This window comes from Cyclopterus lumpus, chromosome 9 (assembly GCF_009769545.1).
Source record: "Cyclopterus lumpus isolate fCycLum1 chromosome 9, fCycLum1.pri, whole genome shotgun sequence".
Lineage (NCBI taxonomy): Eukaryota > Metazoa > Chordata > Actinopteri > Perciformes > Cyclopteridae > Cyclopterus > Cyclopterus lumpus.
This window is the reverse complement of record NC_046974.1, coordinates 21,848,266-21,870,623: the sequence shown is the minus strand read 5'-3', so window position 1 is coordinate 21,870,623 and position 22,358 is coordinate 21,848,266. Positions and strand designations below refer to the sequence as shown.

Below are 22,358 nucleotides of genomic sequence, written 5' to 3'. Positions count from 1 at the left end.
CGGGCACTAGGACCTTGGGGAGGCTCCTGCGCTGGTTTTCTCTCTCTGCCAAGTAACTCTCAATGACAGACAGGATTACAGCCAATGAGGTGAGCTCAAAGTAAATGATGCACGAAGTGACCTGGAAGTCCAGGTAGTTACAGAATGTGTCTGTCGGTAGTTAACGAGTGTTACCTGCTTACATTCAGGTTTACTTGAGGCAAATGAAAGGGAAGTTAGAAACTCTCCATTGAGCGAGAGTGTGAACGAGCGAATTCGAAAAACAAGAAATAACTATCCACATCTCTCTATTCTTTGTATTAATATAGACGATTATTAAACATTTTCCATTGAATGGTATATTCGACACTGAACTAGTTCATCTTTATCTCAGTGATAGTGTCCAAATGAGCATAAAATATCACTATGACCCTGAAATTCTGTCACTTGTGTTATCATATACTAAATGCAAGCAAAACTACAGAGCACAATCACACTCTTTCTGATTGAACCAATCTATAAACTGTCAGAAACAATGGATATGAATTTTTTTACCGGAGAGTGCCGCTCCCCTTGGGGCTTAGCCCCCCCTTTCTTTGAATCCTACAAGCGCCCTGCTGTCTGGTAAAAGTCCTTGTTTAATATTCGTTCATTTCAAAATCTGTCTGTCTCGGGGTTGGTATCCCAAAATGTTTTTCTCCTGAAAAGAAGCTGGTGTGACGCCAAACAACAAAAGCTGTGGAATACAATTAGAATATTGGACTTATATGTATATATAAATCAATGATAATTATTTGCATCTGATTATGAGGCAGAATATGGTTATTAGTAGCCTAGTTATCATTATTTAGTCACCCCTTGCTCAAACATGTAGTTCATAATAACAATAATAACAATGGGTCTAAACTTTTAAACTTCTTTGTGGCCTTGTTGGTTTTTTATTTTTTTACGAAAGAATATGGCACCCTCAATTGATGTTTTCTCTTGTAATCTTGCTCCATTTAACAATTCTGACTACTTAACTCAGTGGTAAGTGTTTTCCATGGCAGAAGTGTGCCTGTAATTCATTTCCAAGGCAACATATTGAAACCGTTTGGGCATGGAAACCGCTGAGCGTTTAGGTGCGATCTGTTGACAGGACAGCTGCAGCATCAGGAGGAGGGGGGGGGGGTTCTTTCCTAGAACTAGTTTTGGGCGTGTTTAGATATCGAGGTAACACGGTCAGTAAGAAGGTCAGCCAACGGGAGGTTTGCTTAATATCTTTTTTTCTGCTGTAATGTGTGATGTGCATCCTTGGAACGAGGGCTTGGAAAGCGATGTTTTAATCTTTCCTTTTGTTTAACCGGCTGTTGGAGCCGTTGGAGCCGATGCGGATGTTGAGTGGACCTGTTACCTGCAACACATGAAGACAAATCCAAAAGGTTTTTATATAATATATCTGCAGGAATGAATATCAATGAATTATTTTTTTCTCTCTCCTTACGATATATATAGAAGGAAAATTAGATTTTTGTAGGAATGAAGATGAATAATTCTTTTCACCCTGAAAATATCTTTTGATAACAATTCTGCTCTACTTTCCTAAAGATAGCACTTCATTGTTCACCAGATATAGGCCTTGGCAATACTGCCGTTATGTAAACGTGCTCGAGACTTGTTGCTGAACTTTATGTAGATCAGACGTGTTGGGAATATAATAACGTTTCCCATAAAAGGACAAGCGTTTCTTTGCGAGTTAAATACACCAGAACAGCAGAAACTTGGGAATCTCCACTGTGGAGCATTGATGGTCGGCAGGACACTCAGGACTTAATCCTCGTCGTCATACGATGGATAAGGTAAAGAACAAAAGGTTTGCCTGTCTGTCATTCTGTCTATCTGTTTCCATCTGTCTGTCTGTTTGTTTGACTGTCTGTTTGTCTATGTGTCCATGTTTATGTCTATCCATCTGTTTATCTGGCTGTCTTTTTGTCTAGATATACAGTATATAGGTGGATATATCCATCTCTCTCTCTCTGTTTATCCATTTATTTTCCATTCATCATCTCTCTCTCTCTCTCTCTCTCTCTCTCTCTCTCTCTATTAGCAGTTCATTTGATAAATACACATACGTAAATAGGTCAAGAATTTAAACTATAATATTTGCCCATTAAATATTGGCAAAATGAACAACTTTAGATATTTGTTGATCCAAGACGTGACGGCTTCTGCTTCAATATTTGACTCACTAAGTGTCATCAAGCTTAAATGAAATAACCAGGAGATGTGTGATTCCATAAAAAAAAAACTCTAAACATTTTTTTTTTCTAAACTTAAGGCGAATGAAGATGTCATTTAATGTATTACATGCTCGACTAGAGCGTGCACGTTATGAGCAGCACTGGATTATAATTTTGACATAAACGTGTATGCCTTGAGGTCAGTGACAGACTATCAGGACGCCGTGTAACCTCGCAGCTTTTCTTAGCTAAACCACTATTGCTGATAAGCGCAGAAGGCTTCACCTGCAGCGGATTGTTTGTTTTGGCGGGTCGTTGGTCCTTCAGCGTTGCTAATTTTAGATATGTTACTAATTCTAATGCACATACGTATATGTGTAACCCTCTCAGGCCCCATTGAGCAAACCCGGTGACATTGGATGTCGCTCTTCTCCATGACAAGATCGAGGGGTTCAGATCACAGGGTTCATGTTTAGATGTGTCGGACGCTCAGTCGGCTGAGCTCTGGGTCAGAATAATTAACCAAATCTAATGTAATCATAACTGCGTTGCTACGTTAAAAGGCCTTCTGTGGTAGACTGTCTACCCTAATAGTCAGTCCTTCACACGGCGAAATAACACGGATCATTGTGACATTCCGGCGGATTGCTCCCTCCAGGTGGGGGCAAACTGCCTACCCCAAGCGAAGGAGTTCAAGTATCTCGGGGTCTTGTTCACGAGTGAGGGTAAGGTGGAGCGGGAGATCGACAGGCGGATCGGTGCGGCTGCAGCAGTAAAACAGGCGCTGTACCGGTCCGTCTTGGTGAAGAGGGAGCTGAGCCGGAAGGCAAAGCTCTCCATTTACTGGTCGGTCTACGTTCCAACCCTCACCTATGGTCACGAACTCTGGGTCGTGACCGAAAGAACGAGATCTCGGATACAAGCGGCCGAAATGAGCTTCCTCCGTAGGGTGGCCGGGCTCAGCCTTAGAGATAGGGTCAGGAGCTCGGACATCAGGGGGGAGCTTGGAGTTAAGTCGCTGCTCCTTCGTGTCGAAAGGAGTCAGCTGAGGTGGTTCGGGCATCTAGTCAGGATGCCTCCTGGACGCCTCCCATTAGAGGTTTTCCGGGCACGTCCAACTGGTAGGAGGCCCCGGGGAAGACCGAGGACACGCTGGAGGGATTATATCTCCCGGCTGGCCTTGGAACGCCTCGGGATCCCCCAGAATGAGCTGGAAAGTGTTGCGGGTGAGAGGGAGGCCTGGGTCGGCCTGCTGAACCTGCTGCCACCGCGACCCGACCCCGGATAAGCGGGTGATAATGGATGGATGGATGGATTGTGACATTCTGATTTATTTTTACGTTTTTCTGCTGTTGTTGTTCATATAACCTTAAAACAAGAAAAATCCCTCCGGCTAAGATAGCAGCAATCAAACTGAATTCAAGACAAGCACAATAAGGTAGAGGACTCAACACATATATAAAAACAATAAGGTTTGGAATCTTCTGCAGCAGCTTTAATTATTATTATTTGTAAAACCCTTCAAATTGCCACCATGATAACATGATATAGTTCAGAACAGGATTCATTGTGATACAGTAGGTCATGCATAAACGAGTCAGCAGCTGTCTAAGCTACTAAGATGTGTGTGTGTGTGTGTGGAGGGGGGAGCGTTTCACCCTTCAATGGCCAGATGGGGTGAGCTTCTTTTTTTTTGCTCAGGCAGGTGGGCCGGCCCCACTTCACCTGAGCATAAAAGCCGCCAAGGCTTCCATTCAGTGCTACTCACACCTCACTGACTCTGCACACATTTACGGAGGTAGACACACTCATCGCACGCCTAGAAACACCAGACTTCCTCCCACACACACACACACACACACACACACACGCGCGCACATGCACACACTTGTGGAGGCTCATTTAGCTAAACCCGCGACCGTGTGTCAGCTCTGTCCAGATGGTGAAGATGCCCTGCAGCTACGGCCCGGCGGTCGATAAGATCCTCATGGTAAGACTGACCAGGGGGACCGGTGGGTTTTAAGCCGTCTGACTGAGCAGCTTGATTGTGCGAGATGTTCAGATTTGTCCTGAACATATAAATATGCTTGTATGTGGAACTCTGAAAGGCAACCTTCATTTGGTAGTTTTGTATCGTAAAGCAGTGATTATTTTTCTTCTTCTTTCTGTAGCACGCCATTTGTCTCTTATCCGACTCCTTTTTGTTGCCCCCCCCCCCCCCCCCCCCCCCCCGTTTTCCAAACTGAAACCTCAATTATCTTGTCATATTAAGCGATATTTGTAAGCGTGGATCCGGTGCATATCTTTGGTCCCCAACCGTGCAACTTTTCTGGCCAGCTTTCATCCCCTCCCTCCTTGTCTCTCGTCGCCGCAGGCGGAGCAGATCCTGTCAGAGTTCGGGCTGAAGAAGGACGAGCTCAAAGAAGTCATGAAGAGGATGCAGCGCGAGATGGACAGAGGGCTGCGTCTGGAGACGCACGAAGAGGCCAGCGTGAAAATGCTCCCAACGTATGTCTGCTCCACCCCCGAGGGATCAGGTAGATACCCCATCATAAGATGATCCCTTTTTATTTGTTTTTTATTTCTTTACTTTTGTATCTTCGGTAAAGTCACCCAGATATAATGCTCCTAATGATTATCACCTGCGCAGGTAAAGCCAGTACGTGCACGTTCATATGTAGTGTGTGTTTTGACAGAGGTGGGGGATTTCCTGGCTCTGGACCTGGGGGGGACCAACTTCCGCGTGATGCTCGTGAAGGTGGGTGAGGACGAGGAGAGGGTCTGGAAGGTGGAGACCAAGAACCAGATGTACTCCATTCCTGAGGATGCTATGACGGGCACTGCCCAAATGGTCAGACTCCAAACTAAACCTCTCAACAGACCTCGAGGGTCCGGCTCTCTGTAAACGCTCTCTCAGAAAGAAATGAGCTCCTATTATGGTGCAGTTTCTCCACATCTGATATCCTCGTCGTCTCTCTGCAGCTATTTGACTACATAGCAGAGTGCATGTCCGACTTCTTGGACAAGCATCACATAAAGCACAAGAAGCTCCCTCTGGGTTTCACCTTCTCCTTTCCTGTACGACACGAGGACATCGACAAGGTGGGACGTCCTGTGTGCATCGGACATGCCTCCAAACAAAACTGAGATCGGTCAAGACGTTTTTAACCTGTTTGTCTTTTCTTCCCTATTTCCACAGGGCATCCTGCTGAACTGGACCAAAGGCTTCAAGGCCTCCGGGGCGGAGGGGAACAACATCGTGGGTTTGCTCCGAGACGCCATCAAGAGACGAGGGGTGAGTGGGCTGAACCTTAGAAGTCTCTCTTCCAGAAACGGCTGATTTGTAACACGGCTGGGGTGCGATTTGGCTGTTGCCGTTTCAGGACTTCGAGATGGACGTGGTTGCCATGGTGAACGACACAGTGGCCACCATGATTTCCTGCTACTACGAGGACCGCAGCTGCGAGGTCGGGATGATTGTCGGTGAGCAGTTCTGATCACTTTTCAAGCACATACCGATATGCGCCGCGCTTTCTTTGCAGACGACATAACGTACTATCTTTTAATAATGTTTGTTGTGTTCCCAGGCACGGGTTGCAACGCGTGTTACATGGAGGAGATGAAGACCGTGGAGCTGGTGGAAGGGGAGGAGGGCCGCATGTGCGTGAACACAGAGTGGGGGGCGTTCGGCAACAACGGGGAGCTGGAGGAGTTCCGGCTGGAGTACGACAAAGTGGTGGACGAGACCTCGATTAACCCCGGGCAGCAGCTGTGAGTTCATTCAGTCCAAAACACGCGGGGAAGCTCCGGCGACCTCCGTATGTCCTTCAACTTCATGCGCACTCGAGTGTTCAATGCTCGGAGTGAGACTGCAGTGTAAAGCGTGCCACACACCCACACACACACACACCCTCCCTCCTCTTATTGTTCTCCCGAATTAATCACCCTTCCGTGGCAATACTCACCTGACTTCCACCCGAGGCCTCTGTGTAGTTGCTAAGCTCCCGGCTGTTTTTCCTGCGGGCGTTTGTAAATGGCCAGAGCCCTCATACGTCAGTAGTCAGGCAGCGCGTCGGGGGGGTGTCAGATTAATGACCCCTCTCCGCTGCTTGCCCCACTGCCCGTTGGCCTAATGGCTGTTTACCTTTTTTGCACTGGCAGCCCCTTTTACGCAGACGACTGCCTCGCCCGGCCTCATTGAGCCTTTTAGGCGCTGACGTCGCCGCCCTCGCTCGCTCCCCTTCTTTTCGAGAGGCAGCTGTTTGCTCGCGTGTTTTGTGACGTGCACGTGGCTCTCTCAACATCCTCTTCTCGAGGCCGTGTTCACATCCCTTCCAGTCAATGTTTGTTTTAAGTTACCTGCTCTCTCTCTTTTTTCTCTCCTCCTTTTTGGTTTTCCTTTTTTGGGGCTCTCGTCCTCCTGCAGGTACGAGAAGCTGATCAGCGGGAAGTATATGGGCGAGCTGGTCAGGCTCGTTCTGATCAAGCTGGTGAACGAGGACCTGCTGTTTAACGGCGAGGCCTCCGAGCTGCTGAAGACACGTGGCAGCTTTGAGACCCGCTACGTCTCACAGATGGAGAGGTGAGGAGAGTTGGTATATATAAATATGTGTGTGTCTCAACACTCTTTCCCATCAGTATATATTGCATAACACACACACACACACACACACACACACACACACACATAATTACTCATAGGAAAGAGTCATTTTCCATCTACGCAATCAGAGCATTTTCATAATCACAGAGGGGGAAAATCACATTACTATAACAAAACAAATATAATCTGATGAGATAAGCCTGTATAACAGTGTTAATGGAATTTGGATGTTGCAGTAGTTGATAATACATATAATAGTCATGCATCGTGAACATAGAGGAACTAGAAACCTTTCTCTCTCTCTCTCTCTCTCTCTCTCTCTCTCTCTCTCTCTCTCTCTCTCTCTCTCTCTCTCTCTCTCTCTCTCTCTCTCTCTCTCTCTCTCTCTCTCTCTCTCTCTCTCTCTCATCAGTGACACCGGGGACAGAAAACAAATCTACAACATCCTGTCCTCGCTGGGCGTCCTGCCCTCAGAGCTGGACTGCGACATCGTGCGTCAGGTCTGCGAGAGCGTGTCCACGCGCTCCGCTCACATGTGCGGCGCGGGGCTCGCCGCCGTCATCAACCTGATGCGGGAGCGACGCAGCCAGGAGGCCCTGAAGATCACGGTGGGGATCGACGGATCCGTCTACAAGCTGCACCCATGGTGAGGACCCCCCCCCATCACGGAGTACCAAGCCAATTAAATATGGTGATTAGATGTATTTGGCCCCACTTTAAGTTCGTGAATGCTTGTTGAATAAACATGTGTGTTTACGTAGTTTCCGTGACAGGTTCCACAAAATCGTCCGGGACCTCACGCCTCACTGCGAGATCACCTTCATCCAGTCGGAGGAGGGGAGCGGCCGCGGCGCCGCCCTCATCTCGGCGGTGGCCTGCAAGATGGCCACCAGCATGCTGACACAATAAAAAAAAAAGAAAAGTACTAAAAGGGAGCCCTGAGCGCTGGGATAGCGGTGAAGAAAGCCCGAGAACTCTGACCTGAGAACACTGACGACACGTGTCACTCACAGCCGGCGGCTCGGGCCTCTTTCGGGCTCCGAAGGGACGCGAGTCAGCGGAGCGGACACTCGCGGCTGGAAGATGTACAGACAAGAAAGCAACTGTATTTTAGTAGCATTAGACCTACGTGTCTTTAACTCTCTGTGTCACTGCCTGTTGCTTGTTTGGGTATGAACCTAACTGGCCAATGTATTATTGATGATAAATTATGATAACACAAGGATTCTTATTTTTTTGTTTTTTGTAAAGGCTGCTGTTCAATTCAATTCAATTCAGTTTATTTTGTATAGCCCAATATCACAAATTACAAATTTGCCTCAGAGGGCTTTACAATCTGTACACATACGACATCCCTGTCCCAGGACCTCACATCGGATCAGGAAAAACTCCCCAAAAATAACCTTTGACAGGGAAAAAAGGGAAGAAACCTTCAGGAGAGCAACAGAGGAGGATCCCTCTCCCCGGATGGACAGAAGCAATAGATGTCATGTGTACAGAATGAACAGCATTTACAAAGTTACATAAACACATTACATGAATATGACAATATTTTTGGGACTGGGACTATATCAGATTCACTGTTTTGTCGTGTAGTGCTTTCAGTTTGTGAGCAATGAATTATTCCCTTGCTTGTATATTTACATGGTATGTTTACTACTCTGTGTTAGGTTGTAGGTTTTCCATATGTGCATGATGACGTGATAAAATGTGCCTTGGAGGCTTTACTGTAAATACAATTGCACAATTAAACTAAACTATTATACTTTAAAATATTGTTATTGTTTTGTTTTTTGGACTGCCAAATATGACTTTTTTTTCTTGAAGTCTTGGAAGTTGTCACTTTCAATACACCAGTGGCGATAGTCTCAATTTACAGTTTTTTTTAGTTTTTTAAATCGGAGAGGAAATAAGAATAAACTATTCCACATACTGCCCTCTGACCCTGGGAGATATCATATAATTTGCTGGAACAACAGGTAATCATATTTGTAGCATTACACAATGGTGTTACAAAAGTCCTATAGTGCACATCAAATATACATTCATTGGTGGACTTTTGGATGCCCTTATGGTAGATGAAACATAAAAAGGTGCCTTCTGAGGTGCAATTTCTGTGGAGAAAACTGAACACATGATGCCCTAGAGTTCATTTCGAGAGGAGAAAACATGTTGAAGTGCCATGGGTTCCCTTCCAGTGGAGAAAACATGATGAAATGCCCTCTAGGGTTCCCTTCAAGTAGAGAAAACATGATGAAGTGCCCTCTAAGGTTCCCTTCCAGTGGAGAAAACATGATGAAGTGCCCTAGGGTTCCCTTCCAGTGGAGAAAACATGATAAAGTGCCCTCTAGGGTTCCCTTCCAGTGGAGAAAACATTATGAAGTGCCCTCTAGGGTTCCCTTCCAGTGAAGAAAACATGATGAAGTGCCCTAGGGTTCCCCACATGATGAAGCCAGTGGATAAAGCGAAAGGAAGTGCCCTCTAGGGCGCTCTTCGAGTGGAGAAAACATGAAGAAGGTACCTGTCTGGTGGAGCAACAAAACGCGGTGCCCGTAAATGGAGAAAACATGATACAATGGCCTATAGAATGCCCTAAATGCTAGAAAACCTTCTGCATGCTGGTGCCTTATAAAATAAAATAAAAAGCCACTGCCCTTCATACGGCCTGCCACTGCTTACATTAAAGTTACACACACAGCCAGATTCAACCTCTGAGGAGTAAACTTTATTCGGTTGAGTGATGGTCAGAGGTCACCCCCCCCATCCCTCCCCCCTCCTCTCTGCTCTTCCTATCTCTATTTTCCAGCCCAGAGGAATCCTTGCTGCTTCACTTCTTATCAGGCACCTTCAGTGACACACAGAGAGCCGCCGTGTCCATGTAAGGGACTGTGCTGCCCACCACAGGCTATTATAGGAAGGTAGAAGATAAGAAGGGCCGTACATAAAACCCACCCCGGCATCACATCTCGGCTGGGAGTCCACGTATGATCCTACAGACATGGTAAGACGCTCATTCTTTCAGTTAGCAACGACATTTGTTATTGTGTCTTGATTGCGTGAACTTAACTTGCTTGTGTTCTTCTTCTCAGGCGAGTAAGAAGGCCTCCAATAAGAGACAGAGGGGAGGACAGAAGTCTTGCTCCAATGTCTTCTCCATGTTTGAGCAGTCCCAGATACAGGAGTTCAAGGAGGTAAGTGCTGCATTCACACACAGCTACCCTGTGAAACCTTTCTCGGGGGGGAACTCGTGATTTCTGAATTACGAATCCTTGCACGGGAAAGAAAAAAGGGAAATGGAAATATTCAAGCCTTTAGGCTAAATGCCTTTAGTTAACTTGCATGGCCGTATAAAACAAAATGCACGGATGATTTGATTTCATGCAGAATAAATTCACAATGCAGAAGAGTTTTGAGTTAAAAGCGTAATTCTTCCAAAGCCAGTCATTCAGTTTTTCCGAGAATACATTTTTCAAATTTTTTTTAAGTTAATTCTTCAGTTTTAAGAGTAAGGCATCAGTGTTCCTCCTGTCATAATTACATTACATTACATTACATGTCATTTAGCTGACGCTTTTATCCAAAGCGACTTACAATAAGTGCATTAAACCATGAGTCCAAACTCAGAACAACAAGAATCAAGCAAGTACAATTTCTTCAATAAAGTTAAACTACAAAGTACTATCCGTAAGTGCCATTTAAGTGCTACTAAAGTGCTAAACAACAAAGTGCTATCGGTAAGGGACATTTAAGTGCTACTACGGCATTTAAGTGCTACCTATTCAAGGTATAGTCGAAAAAGATGTGTTTTTAGTTTGCGACGGAAGATGTAGAGACTTTCTGCTGTCCTGATGTCAATGGGGAGCTCGTTCCACCAATGAGGAGCCAGCACAGCAAACAGTCGTGATTTTGTTTAGTGTTTAGCTCGAAGTGAAGGAGCTACAAGCCGATTGGCAGAAGCCGAGCCAAGTGAACGAGGTGGGGTGTACGGTTTGACCATGTCCTTGATGTAGACCGGACCCGATCTGTTCGCAGCACGGTACGCAAGTACCAATGTTTTGAAGCGGATGCGGGCGGCCACCGGTAACCAGTGAAGGTCGCGGAGGAGCGGAGTAGTGTGGGTAAATTTCGGTAGGTTGAAGACCAGTCGAGCAGCTGCATTCTGGATGAGCTGTAGCGGTCGAATGGCATTAGCAGGTAGACCTGCCAGGAGGGAGTTGCAATAGTCCAGCCGTGAGATGACCAAAGCCTGGACCAGAACCTGTGCCGCCTTCTGAGTGAGAAGGGGTCGTATTCTCCTGATGTTGTACAGCATGTACCTACAGGAGCGTGTTATTGCGGTAATGTTGGCAGTCAGGGAGAGTTGACTGTCGAGCGTCACTCCGAGGTTCCTGGCAGTCGGAGTCGGAACCAGCACTGAGTTGTTGAAGTTAATAGTTAGGTCGTGGGTGGGAGAGCATTTTCCTGGAAGGAGGAGAAGTTCAGTCTTGTCCGGGTTAATTTTCAGGTGGTGAGCGGACATCCACTGAGAGATGTCGGTCAGACAGGCAGAGATTCGTGCTGCTACCCGTGTTTCGGATTGGGGAAACGAGAGGATCAGTTGGGTGTCGTCAGCATAGCTGTGGTAGGTGAAGCCATGCGAGCGAATGACAGAGCCAAGAGAGTTGGTGTACAGAGAGAAGAGAAGAGGATCAAGGACTGAACCCTGAGGGACCCCAGTAGTCAGAGGACAAGGCTCAGACACAGATCCTCTCCAGGTTACCCGGTAAGAGCGGTCGGTGAGGTAGGATGAGAAGAGTGAGAGCGCGGTGCCTGAATTAGCCTAGGCTATTCTTATGAAGCGGCTTCCTGTACAAGAAGCCCGATAAAAGATTGATGCAACAATTCCTTACTTTTATAACAATACAGAGAATAGAAGTTATTTTGGAAATGCACAAATTAAAATTATGATGCACCGATTGTAAAGAGGACATTTTACATTTACAATTCACTAATAATGGTTTGTATGACTAAATCCCTCTCTTATGACCCTTGTCACTGAGTAGAAAGAAAGGCCAGGTCATTTTTAATGAATGACCATCAGCCTACCTGCACTTGAAATTCAAAAGAAATATTTTTATTTTATTTGAATTATTCACCATTGTTATTTTTGTGCTTTATCTCGCAGGCCTTTGGATGTATTGACCAAGACAGAGATGGGGTCATAAAAAAACAGGACCTGAAGGAGACCTATGGACAGCTGGGTATTTTCTTAATCTTTATCTTTTTTTATTTTTGTATGTATCTGTATACAAATATAAAATATAAATAGTGCGTTTGTGTACCAGGGAAGGTTAATGTCAAAGACGAGGAGCTGGACGAGATGCTGAATGAGGGGAAGGGTCCCATCAACTTCACCGTGTTCCTCACTCTTTTTGGGGAGAAACTAAACGGTGAGGGATTTTTAAAACTGATAATCAAACAAATCTTTGATAACATTTAAAAAAAAAAGGATATATATTTTCAATGCTTTTCTTCACCCCCTCCCAGGCACTGACCCTGAAGACACCATACTTGCTGCCTTCAAACTGTTTGACCCCAATGGGACGGGCTTTGTCAACAAGGATGAGTAAGATAGATTTTAGTCATTATTTTGCAGGTTGTTCATATATTCCTCTTTTCCATATTATCCGTAACATCTTTTACAATGTTTATCCAGGTTTAAGCGGTTGCTGATGAATCAGGCTGATAAATTCACAGCAGATGAGGTTTGTGATTTCTACCTTTTACTGTGACAGACTGAAACTGTTCTCTGAGATCATAATCTTCACCCGGCAAACATAATTCATAAAAACTGCAGGTGGAGGAGGCCTTCGCTCTCGCTCCCATCGACCCGACTGGCAACATCGACTACAAGTCCCTCTGCTACATCATCACGCACGGAGATGAGAAGGAAGAATCCTAACAAGGGCCGTGGTCGGGGTCATACAGGTCCCTGAAACCTGCAGATAGCTGGGCTGGTTATCAATCTGAAGCATGGATGATTGATGAATGTTGTGAATATCTGATTCATTCAAGCATTCAACGGTATTATGCTGAAGTTCTGTTGCCGTCAGAAATGGTCTCATTTGTTTGTTTGGTACTGAGAATAAAGTGCTCCTCAAAAGCTTCTTTGTTGATGACGAATAATAAAACACTGTACATGGAATAAGACTGAGAATTGCATCATCATTGATGTGATCCAAGGGGGAAAAATATGAAGACCCAGAAGTCCCATTTTGTATTATTAAAAAAAAAAGAGAAGAAAGTCAGGAAATATGTAACTGGAGTTAGAAACACATCGACACACACACACACAATTAGTAAATAAAATGATTTAAAGACAGGAGAGAATTTGAGGGTTTAATAGGCGAATGTGTTGCGAAAGCTTATGAATAATTGTTTCAGCTACCATTTTTTAAAACCAAATGGATAAACTGAAGAAAGAATGCTAGATAACGGCCCACAGGACTTCCACATAAAGTAAAGAAGATGCCATGCAGTCCCGTGAGGCGTCACTGCTGTTCCATTCTATGGCCACACTGTTGCCACGGATACAACAACAAACTCCCTACTCACACAGCTAACAGCCGGTCAACAACAAGGGGACTACGAAGTGAATGAAAATACTGCGAGGCAAGCTCCACTTTCAGTACATTTGTAACAACCGCAGCAGAGTTACAGCCAAATGATTGAGACTTCCCTTTGGATTCACTGCAATCGGTCTAACTGTTAGTTCTTCCAGCAGAGATGCCCATTGCTTCTGGAGCTGCAGGCAGGGTGGGAGTGGACCCCGGCACGACGTGGGCGCAGGACGGACTGAGGACGAAGACCAAACCCGCCAACAGGGACTCCTATCTGCAACGGTGCGTGGAAGGCAGTGCGCCGGGGGTCCTGTTGCCTGTTCAAAGTGGGAATGTCGACGCTGTTGCTGTGACCCACAGAACAGCCCGTAACAGGGACGTCAACACGAGACTTGTAAAACACTTGTAAAAAGGAACAGTGTGTAGGATACAGGTGGATTTATCTGCAAACGTAGAATAATATTCGCAAGTGTGTCTCAGCACCTGAAACTGAGGATTGTTATGTTTCCTTTAGATTAGAATGATGCGTTTACAGCTACAGGAAATGTATGTAATTATATACAGTATATAGCTATATGCACTAATCAGGCTCATACATAAATATATATATATCCTCCTAATATCCTGCATACCGTTCCTTCAAAGATAAGTGAGAAAAAAACAGCAGCATTGTATTCATAGAGGTACAAACCACAGAAGAATTTGCCACAGAGCAGCTTCATTGACTTTTATTGCAAAGAGTGTTCATTAACACGGCCCGAACAGACAGCAATTTGATACACGTACATACACATGAGAGGCACTAATCAGGCTCATAAATATTGCTTCATGCCATTTTTGTTTTCTCCTGGCCGGTTCGCTCAAGACCGTTGTAAATAATTTAGACTGAGTTTTCTTGTCGATCACACGTAAAACGTACTGTCGTGGTTGCAGATATCAGGAACTCCAAGAGAGAAAGAAAAACAAAAGCAACTTGTTGCAGGTGAGTACCGCCATCAAGTTCGGTTGAGAGGGCCGCGGGCCGCGATGGGACCGCTGCTCGTGTGATTGAAGTGGCGTTTGGTTTCCACGTAGGACATCCAGGACAAGACAGAGCCGGGAGTTGAGGAGAGTGAGGGTGAGGATGCTAACAAGTACATTTTTTGCGTATATTGCCCTTCTTTTTTTTGGGGGGGGGAGGGGTTTAAATCCATCTTTCATTTGCTTCCAGGAGCCAAAGATGGGAGCCCACAGGAAGACGGCAGCATGGAGGATCACACTTCAGGAGAAGCGCTCATTGGAGAGAGATCCAAAAAGTCTCGGCTGTGCGTTCTCCTTTGAGGCCGCCACGTCTCGAGTGGACATTTAATGAACTATCTTGCACACTCGATGTTCTTGTGTATTATTTAAGTGCCAAACCCTCGTGTCTCGTGTGTCCATGTCATGTTAACAGTTCTGTGTGGGGTCAAACTTTCAACAAAAAAAGTGCAGTTTCCTTTTTGAAGAACCCCCCCCCACCAAAAAAATAGTGTATTATGTCTATATCAGTGTTAAGTTCAACAATGAAAGATTGTTCAAACAGTCGAAACTGTCATGTGGGTGCTCAGTGTTAATTGTGTTGCAATACAACACTACAAGAGCTAAAGACATTAAAAAAATATTTGAATGCTAAAATCCAGATCATCTCAGATCAACTCTGCATTAAATAATGATAATAATGTCCAAAAAAAAAACAGCACAACGGCGTCCAAAAATGTGTCCAGGTCCACACTAGAAGTTGTAAAGAAAAATCAACGTGAATGAAGTCGACCGGCCCCGTGAGCGTTCCCGAATCCAGTTTTTCTGAACGGCTCGTCCCGCAGTCGCAGGTTTCGAATCGCTGCAGCGGCTCCGGTTTCTTCTGCAGCATTAACAACAAGGAGTGTGCACCCCACCCCACCCACTCCCACACCACCACCACCCTTTTCACGATCAGCTCCTCGTCAAGTTCAATATTGCACTTTTCTGTGAATCGCTGAGACTCCACCCCCCCTTCTTTTGGCTGTACCTGAGGTTTCACAGTGGGTTTAAAAGTCCACTTGGCGGCATCAGGCCCAGCTAGTGAGAACATGTGTGTGTGTGTGTGTGTGTGTGTGTGTGTGTGTGTGTGTGGGGGGGGGGGGGGGGGGGGGGTTTCCAGTGAGAGTGTGTCCTCCACAGGGCGGGGGTCCGTCTCAGTCACTGCTGCTGCTGTCGTCTCCCACCACCATGCTGCTGTACTGCTTCTGCTGCTCCTCTTTGAACGACTCCTTCACCTTCCCTCTCTTCAGGCCTCCATCCCTGCATGAGGCAACCGTGTGAGGGCAAACTGAGAGCAGCGCTAACCATTTAAGCACCTGTGTTTGATGTCATTGAATATCACTGTCAAGCGAAGAAATTAATTTAAAGGGTGTTTACATTTTTTTTTTTTAAAAGGATTTGCCTGTGGATGTTATAATTATTTTGGAAAACTTTTTCAAAAAAACATTAGGGGAATTTGTAACTTAAGTAAAATATTTCTTTACCCACCAGCTGTGATATGACTACATTTACTGTTAAAACACCATTCTTAGTTACAGATTAAAAAGGGATAGTCTCCCCCCGACCCCCCAAAATCAAAAACACATATTTTCCCTCTTACCGGCCGTGCTATTTATCAATCACAAGTATATATAAATACATTTGAAAAAACTCAACAGCAATGTCTCCTTCCATAAATGGGACTATTTTATATGAATTATCTGGTATATTATAACTCACACCAAAACAATCTAGATTGATTTAGAGCACGACAGATACGAGGAAACATTTGGATTGTGGGGGTGAACTGTCTCACTAAGCAACGACCTGAACTTCATAGTCTCTAGAAAGAGAAGAACGATGCTCCCGAACAAAGAAACAGGTTGAGTCTTACCACTGGAGATCCAACAGCCCTCCCTTGTGAGCGATGGCCGACTTCACCCTGTTGGCAAACTGGACTGCATCTTCCCCCTCCTGCCAGTTCAGAAGAACAACAACAACAACAACAACAACAACAACAACAATCAGTCAACCGTGATGGATGTATGCGTACAGGTGGGGCGGAGGTGTTCGTACACACCTGTTGGTTCATGGCCGGCAGGTACCAGACATTTAAGACCAGGGCCCAGCTGGTCATCATCCTCAGCAGGTAACTGACCATGCTATACTTGGAACTGTTCCAGAAAGCGTCTCCGAACTTTGGGTCATACTGAGAGAAAATAGATGGAAGTGCAGTGAGGAAGTGCGCTTTGAAACACGCGAACATCTGAACGTGGGCACGCAGACAGGACCGGAATACCTTGATGGCCACCGGATATATCGTCGCCCCGATTTCAAAACTCCCCTTTTTGAACATCATGACGGACGTGTTGTTCACACAGGTTCCTAAGGACAGCAGACATGGGGGTTAAAAGGGGGACGGAGTCCGTGTGCGCTCAGTCCAAAAACCAAATGAAAAAAAAAAAAAAAAAGCGAAAAGAAAAGCTGCTCGTCCGTCACTGCCGGCTGGCCGGACCGCCACCGGGCACGGGGGGCGCTAAAGTGACAACCCTTCTAATCTTCGATGAAACCTGCCGTGGATGAGGTAACGCTCATCCCTTTCCGTGGTCACTCTTACCCTCTGGAAATATCAAGATGGGGAGCTTTGTCTTGTCGTTCACATGATCCGTCAACCTGGAAAGAGGCACAAAGGAGGGGGGGGGGGGGGGGGGGGGGGGGGGGGGTAATGGAAACCAGTTTTCCTGAACACGTCTGACAACAACATCAAACACCAGCGGGGAGCGTCTCCGTGGCGATACGGTGAGACGCTTGAATCCGAACCGCGTGAGTCACAGCTCAGTAGCAACTTTCCAAAACGGATCTGTTCTTGTTTGGACACTCTAATTCTGTTTTTTTTCTTTTCTTTTTTCCACATGCCAACCAGTGTCAGGGCAAACACACACACACACACACACACACAGCGAGAGAGGCCCGCAACGACAAGCCTGAAAAGAAGTGCTGGAGTTTGGAGAGAAAAGGAAAACAAACACACCTTTTGGTCACTAGGTGGCGATCTTTCATCTCTGCTCTCTCGAACCAGACGTGGGGACAGGACCTCACCATGGCCCTCTGGAGGACTCCCATCAAACCTCCGTGTACCTGCCCCACCTGGTGATCGCATTTGGACAGTTATGGCGGCACAGAAGAAAATAAACGACCCATAGATGTAGAAATGTTCCAACAAAAAAAAAAAAAAAAAAAAAGGGAGTACCATAGCGTAACACCCATCGTTGCAGAGGATCACTATGTCAATGGGACTGGTGTGATTGGCGACACAGATGCCTCCCTTCTGGGGTTTGTTTTCCCTGTTGCAGGGAGGAGGAAGACAGACGGACATCAGACGGCGTTCCTGCTCGGACCGCTTCGAAGGGGGGCGGGGCTCCCTTACCTGTCGTGATAGCGGATGGTGGCAGAGAGTCCTCGAGCGCAGATCCGGTAGCACATCACGTGGACCCATTCGCTGAGCCAGAACTTCATCCTGAACACACACAAAGTAAAGAAGCAAAGATTAGAAGGGAACCATCTTCAGTTTTAAGATATGTTAAGATATGGAATATGACTTCTATTGGTGGGGTTAGAGTTCGTGGTCACCTCCAGTTTGGGAGTAGTCCAACTGCAGATGTTCCTATGACCAACCAGGTGAGACCAATGCAGGCTAGAGTTATCCTGGAGAAAGTGGAAATAAAAAAAGAATGTAAAAAAAACCCCAACTCATACACATAAGAAAATACAGAATAGCCAGACACACATTAAACAGGTATATCAAAAAGGTCAAACTAACTTTAAGCCAAAGTAAATACAAATATAAGCTCAATGATCATGTGCATTGTTCAACAATATATGCAAAGAAATTACAGAAAAATAAAATGTCTTTGTATATTTTTTTAACCCAATCATCTTTTCTTCTTCCCGGAAAACAAAATATGACCTGTTCTAGTAAACTAGTACCAATCGATTTCAACCAATAATATCCTGATATCCATCCATAACATTGAGAGATATGGAGAGGCGGATTTATCTTCCAGGCTCGTTAAGATAATGATTCCTATCAGATGATTGAGTGTATGTGTGTGTGTGTGTGTGTGTGTGTGTGTGTGTGTGTGTGTGAGAGAGAGAGGAGAGGATAGTGCCTACATTCTGAGCTCGCCCACTTTTTAGCGGCCAATCAAATTCAAGGGATGCTATATAAATCCCGCTCAAATATTTCTTTCAGTGGGACTTTATTTCTCCAACTGTGGTTAAAATGTTTGCCTTCACAAAAATACATTAATCATAGTCTTATAGGTTGTTAGAGGATTGAAGAATAAACTTTTTTTTTTATAAACAGAATATAATTTGGCATCTTTATGCATTACCACCACTTTCATTTTTCTCAATGGGCCTCCATTTCATCATGTTTACCAGAACAAATGATTCAGAAAACCTTCACCCGCATGAGCTTTGACTCAACCCGTGACATTGTTGCTGCCTGCAGGGCCCTCCCTTCAGTGCGTACCTGAGCGGGGCGAGGATGCAGTACCTCACCACGATGCCGAGGCCGTAGAGCAGCGTCAGCCTCAGGCTGATGTACTGGAAGTCCACGTTGGTGCGAGTCAGCAAGTTCCACGACACCAGCTCCTCCGAGCTGAACCGCTGCGTCACCTGGATTTAGACATTTTATTGGATTTTGAATCCCGAATCGCTTTAACACTTATCACCGTTTACGTGCATTAAAGAAAACGGTACCTCATCCTCCACAATGGTCTCAATTCCTCGGCGGGTGAAATAGAAGGAGTCACTAAGTGTGAAATCACCGCCCACTGGCGGTTTGGGGCGACTGCGTCGGAGTTCCTCCAACTCTTTCTCCATTGAGCCATCTTCCCTCTCGATGAGACCTGACACACACAGACACAGACACACACACACACACACACACACACACACACACACACACACACACACAGAGACACACACACACACACACAGTCAAACTCAATCATCTGATAAGAATCATTATCTTAACAACGAGCCTGGAAGATAAATCAGCCTCTCCATATCTCTCAAGATTGTGTCAATAGTGGCCGAAGCATGATCAACGTTCACCCGGGGGACGTGTTTCTTGGAAGGACATCTAAGGATTATGTAAAAACAAAAACACAAGAGCTAAATAAACAAAACGATTGCAACGAATCAAAGCATGAAGCCGGCTCCGAGCGGGTGAAAGACAAACGGCCGCTCTGCTTCACATAAGGATGTGCAGCACAAGTCGCTCGGCGTAACAAAGCGGACTTAGATCCCCGATGAGATACTGCGGTAAACAGATCCCAGAACAGTTAACAAGAGTTGGACTCCGTATCATCGGATCAAATCGGATCACAGGCAAAGTCCAAAACCTGGAGAGGACGACTCATTCTGCCTCATCTCTGACTTACTTTGGACTTGGCAGAGGGCAGAGGGGAGGGACGGGGGACGGGGGGGCAAGTAATTGCATCGTGAGATAGGAAACAAGGTACTCTAGTTTGATACTTATTTAATGCTTATTTATGTACACATGAAGCACTTTGAGCTGCATTTCACGTTACGTAAGGTGCTGTGCAAATAAGGCGGATCATTGTTATTATTTGCCATTTATTCACAGGGCTGTGACCAGTTAGGGAATTGCATCTATATGCAGAAACAAAAACACAGGTAAATCAATAACTCTTTCAACTCTCCACCAGACGATTGCGACACGCCCGTTCCGGCTTCTCACAAAAGTCTCATGGGATCCAGCAGAGCAACGCTCAATATTTCACAATGACGGATGTGACAGCATGTAGTTCCACATTTAGATCTCTACTCACCATTAGATGAAGAGGCTCTGCGTGTCCTTTCCTCTGCGTATACTTTCTGTATCTTCAGAGTGGCCCACTGTGGAGGAGGACGGACACAATCATGGGCATGTCTCATGTGGACCGAGAATCTGCAGGACTTGGAAGCATTTTACACCTTGTGTGTGTGTGTGTGTGTGTGTGTGTGTGTGTGTGTGTGTGTGTGTGTGTGTGTGTGTGTGTGTGTGGGGGGGGGGGGGGGGGGGGGGGGGGGGGGCACACAAACAACACAAACAGCAGTACCTCTAAGGTTTTCACCAGGATGGTCATGTAGGTCTCGGAGACGCCGAGCGAGAAGCCGAACATGGCCGGGACCATGATGAGGCCCACGATGAGGTAGAGCCAGATCTTCAGAGCCCAGAGGGCCAGAGTCCAGAAGTCATCCATCTCCACAGTGTTCGTTTCCCCACGCAGAGGCGTCAGGAGGATCAGCCCAGTGGCTCAGGAGTGGAGCAGCCCTGCATGTGGAGGAAGGGGGGAAGGGGGGGAGGGGGGGGGGGGGGGTTAAGTGTGGAGTGACGCAGACTAAATAGAACGCTGACCCCGCATTGATTTGACCAGGCGTCACGGGGAACCGCACAGAAACGCGCACACTCGCACGGTTAACGCGACACGATCGCGTGTCACGTGCCCTCCTGTCAACACGAACGAACAATTCGAATAACGGAACCGTGACCGGACCGCTCTCTCGTACCAGCGTGGGGTATTCGGGTTAGTTTCAGCAGGCAGCAGCTTCGCCGTACCTGTCAGACTGGGATCCATGTCCTTCCTCCTCGAGCAGTGTAACTCAAGAGGACGCCAGCGAGAAGACACGCCCATTTACGACTGGAACAAAGTTCACGGAGTAGCGCCGCGGCAGCGCGCCCCACGCCCCGTGGACACGTGGCCCTCTGCGCACGCTTTGGTGGGGGAAATAACTTGGGTTGTCCTTCGCAGAGCTTTTATTTTGAGATCTTTATGCTTCTTAAACTATCTTATTTTTTCTGGAGTTTCTGGAGAAATTTGCCCTGAGTCAACTCTATCCACTGATGAAGACCACAGCATGGCTGAAACATATGTGGGCCTTATAGCAAGAGTAATTTATATATTAGAGTTATATATTATATTAGAGTTATATATTATATTATAACATAATAAAATAAGTGCCAAAAAAAAACTTTGTATATATATATATTGTTTTTCTGATCTCCGGGTTCTCTTGTGGTTTGAGAGCAGCGGTCACTAACCGAGCTAAATATGTTGACCTGAAACTGATCCACGCTGGGAAACAACTGCCAACCTCATGTTGCTAAACATGACATGGGCCTTGATGAGGAATGAGGCCTCTCTCTCTCTCTCTCTCTCTCTCTCTCTCTCTCTCTCTCTCTCTCTCTCTCTCTCTCTCTCTCTCTCTCTCTCTCTCCCACCTCAGACGAACAAAGGGTCTTGATTATGTTCCAGGTCCAGACATTTCACAGTCTGTTGCACATTACTGTAACAGGGGACTTCCGGGGGGTCAGTCAGGGTAAAGATTAGAAGGCGAAACACTCGGCGATGATGCAATTCATGTCTAAAATACATATTTTTGACACGAGATAGCTGCAATTAAGCATTATGTCGTCACCGATTATTGTTATAGGCTAATGGCCCGGGCCTGCAATTCTTGCAGCAGGTAGACGTTCCAGATGTGGAGTAAAACACCAGCCAACAACATGGACTTTGTCCTTTAATGTCAGGGCGTGGTATAGCTCCATTAAGGGAGAGCTTGTTGGTTTGAAATAGATGTATTTTGTATCTTTAAACCTCGACACAAAACTACTCACACAACAGAATGCAACACTGTTGCTTTTATTAGGTCGAAGTTGGGGGTGGCGGGGACCCCCAGTGTTAGCCATTCATGTTGGAAATTGAGAAACAAACATTTCCCTGTTCAAAAGCCACTGCTCCATCAGCAGTCTTTTTTTTTTATTTTTACAATAATATATATATATATATATATATATATATATAAATAAGTAAATATACACATATATATATATAAATATCAGATGCCAAGTTTAGTGAGTTCACTGCC

General features: G+C 45.8%; 3 protein-coding genes across 4 annotated transcripts; 2 read left to right on the top strand and 1 right to left on the bottom strand.

Annotated features, from left to right (window-relative positions):
• Window positions 1-953: 953 nt before the first annotated feature.
• LOC117736413 (hexokinase-4-like) lies at window positions 954-7,710 on the top strand. The gene is given in 11 exon segments (XM_034541735.1): window positions 954-991; window positions 993-1,014; window positions 4,579-4,735; window positions 4,880-5,049; window positions 5,181-5,300; window positions 5,398-5,493; window positions 5,582-5,681; window positions 5,786-5,969; window positions 6,625-6,780; window positions 7,214-7,447; window positions 7,563-7,710. Coding segments are annotated over 11 exon segments (1,425 nt in total).
• Window positions 7,711-9,863: 2,153 nt separating this feature from the next.
• Window positions 9,864-12,742, top strand: LOC117736346 (myosin regulatory light chain 2, atrial isoform-like). The gene is made up of 6 exons (XM_034541629.1): window positions 9,864-9,992; window positions 11,966-12,041; window positions 12,126-12,230; window positions 12,328-12,406; window positions 12,497-12,545; window positions 12,638-12,742. Exons 1-6 carry the CDS (start codon window positions 9,957-9,959, stop codon window positions 12,740-12,742), a joined length of 450 nt encoding a protein of 149 aa, XP_034397520.1. The 5' UTR covers window positions 9,864-9,956.
• A 1,835-nt stretch (window positions 12,743-14,577) lies between these two features.
• agpat9l (1-acylglycerol-3-phosphate O-acyltransferase 9, like) lies at window positions 14,578-21,116 on the bottom strand. 2 transcript variants are annotated; one of them, XM_034542660.1, is made up of 14 exons: window positions 21,049-21,116; window positions 20,549-20,763; window positions 20,279-20,345; window positions 19,182-19,330; window positions 18,952-19,097; window positions 18,048-18,122; window positions 17,845-17,934; window positions 17,668-17,761; window positions 17,449-17,564; window positions 17,035-17,090; window positions 16,717-16,802; window positions 16,498-16,626; window positions 16,312-16,391; window positions 14,578-15,698 (listed from the first exon to the last, which is right to left on the bottom strand). In XM_034542660.1, the coding sequence occupies exons 2-14, from the start codon at window positions 20,690-20,692 to the stop codon at window positions 15,593-15,595; spliced, it is 1,338 nt and encodes a 445-aa protein (XP_034398551.1). In that variant the 5' UTR covers window positions 20,693-20,763; window positions 21,049-21,116; the 3' UTR covers window positions 14,578-15,592. The 2 variants fall into 2 exon arrangements, with proteins under 2 accessions (XP_034398551.1, XP_034398552.1); XM_034542661.1 differs by having other exon boundaries at window positions 21,000-21,092.
• Window positions 21,117-22,358: the final 1,242 nt, after the last annotated feature.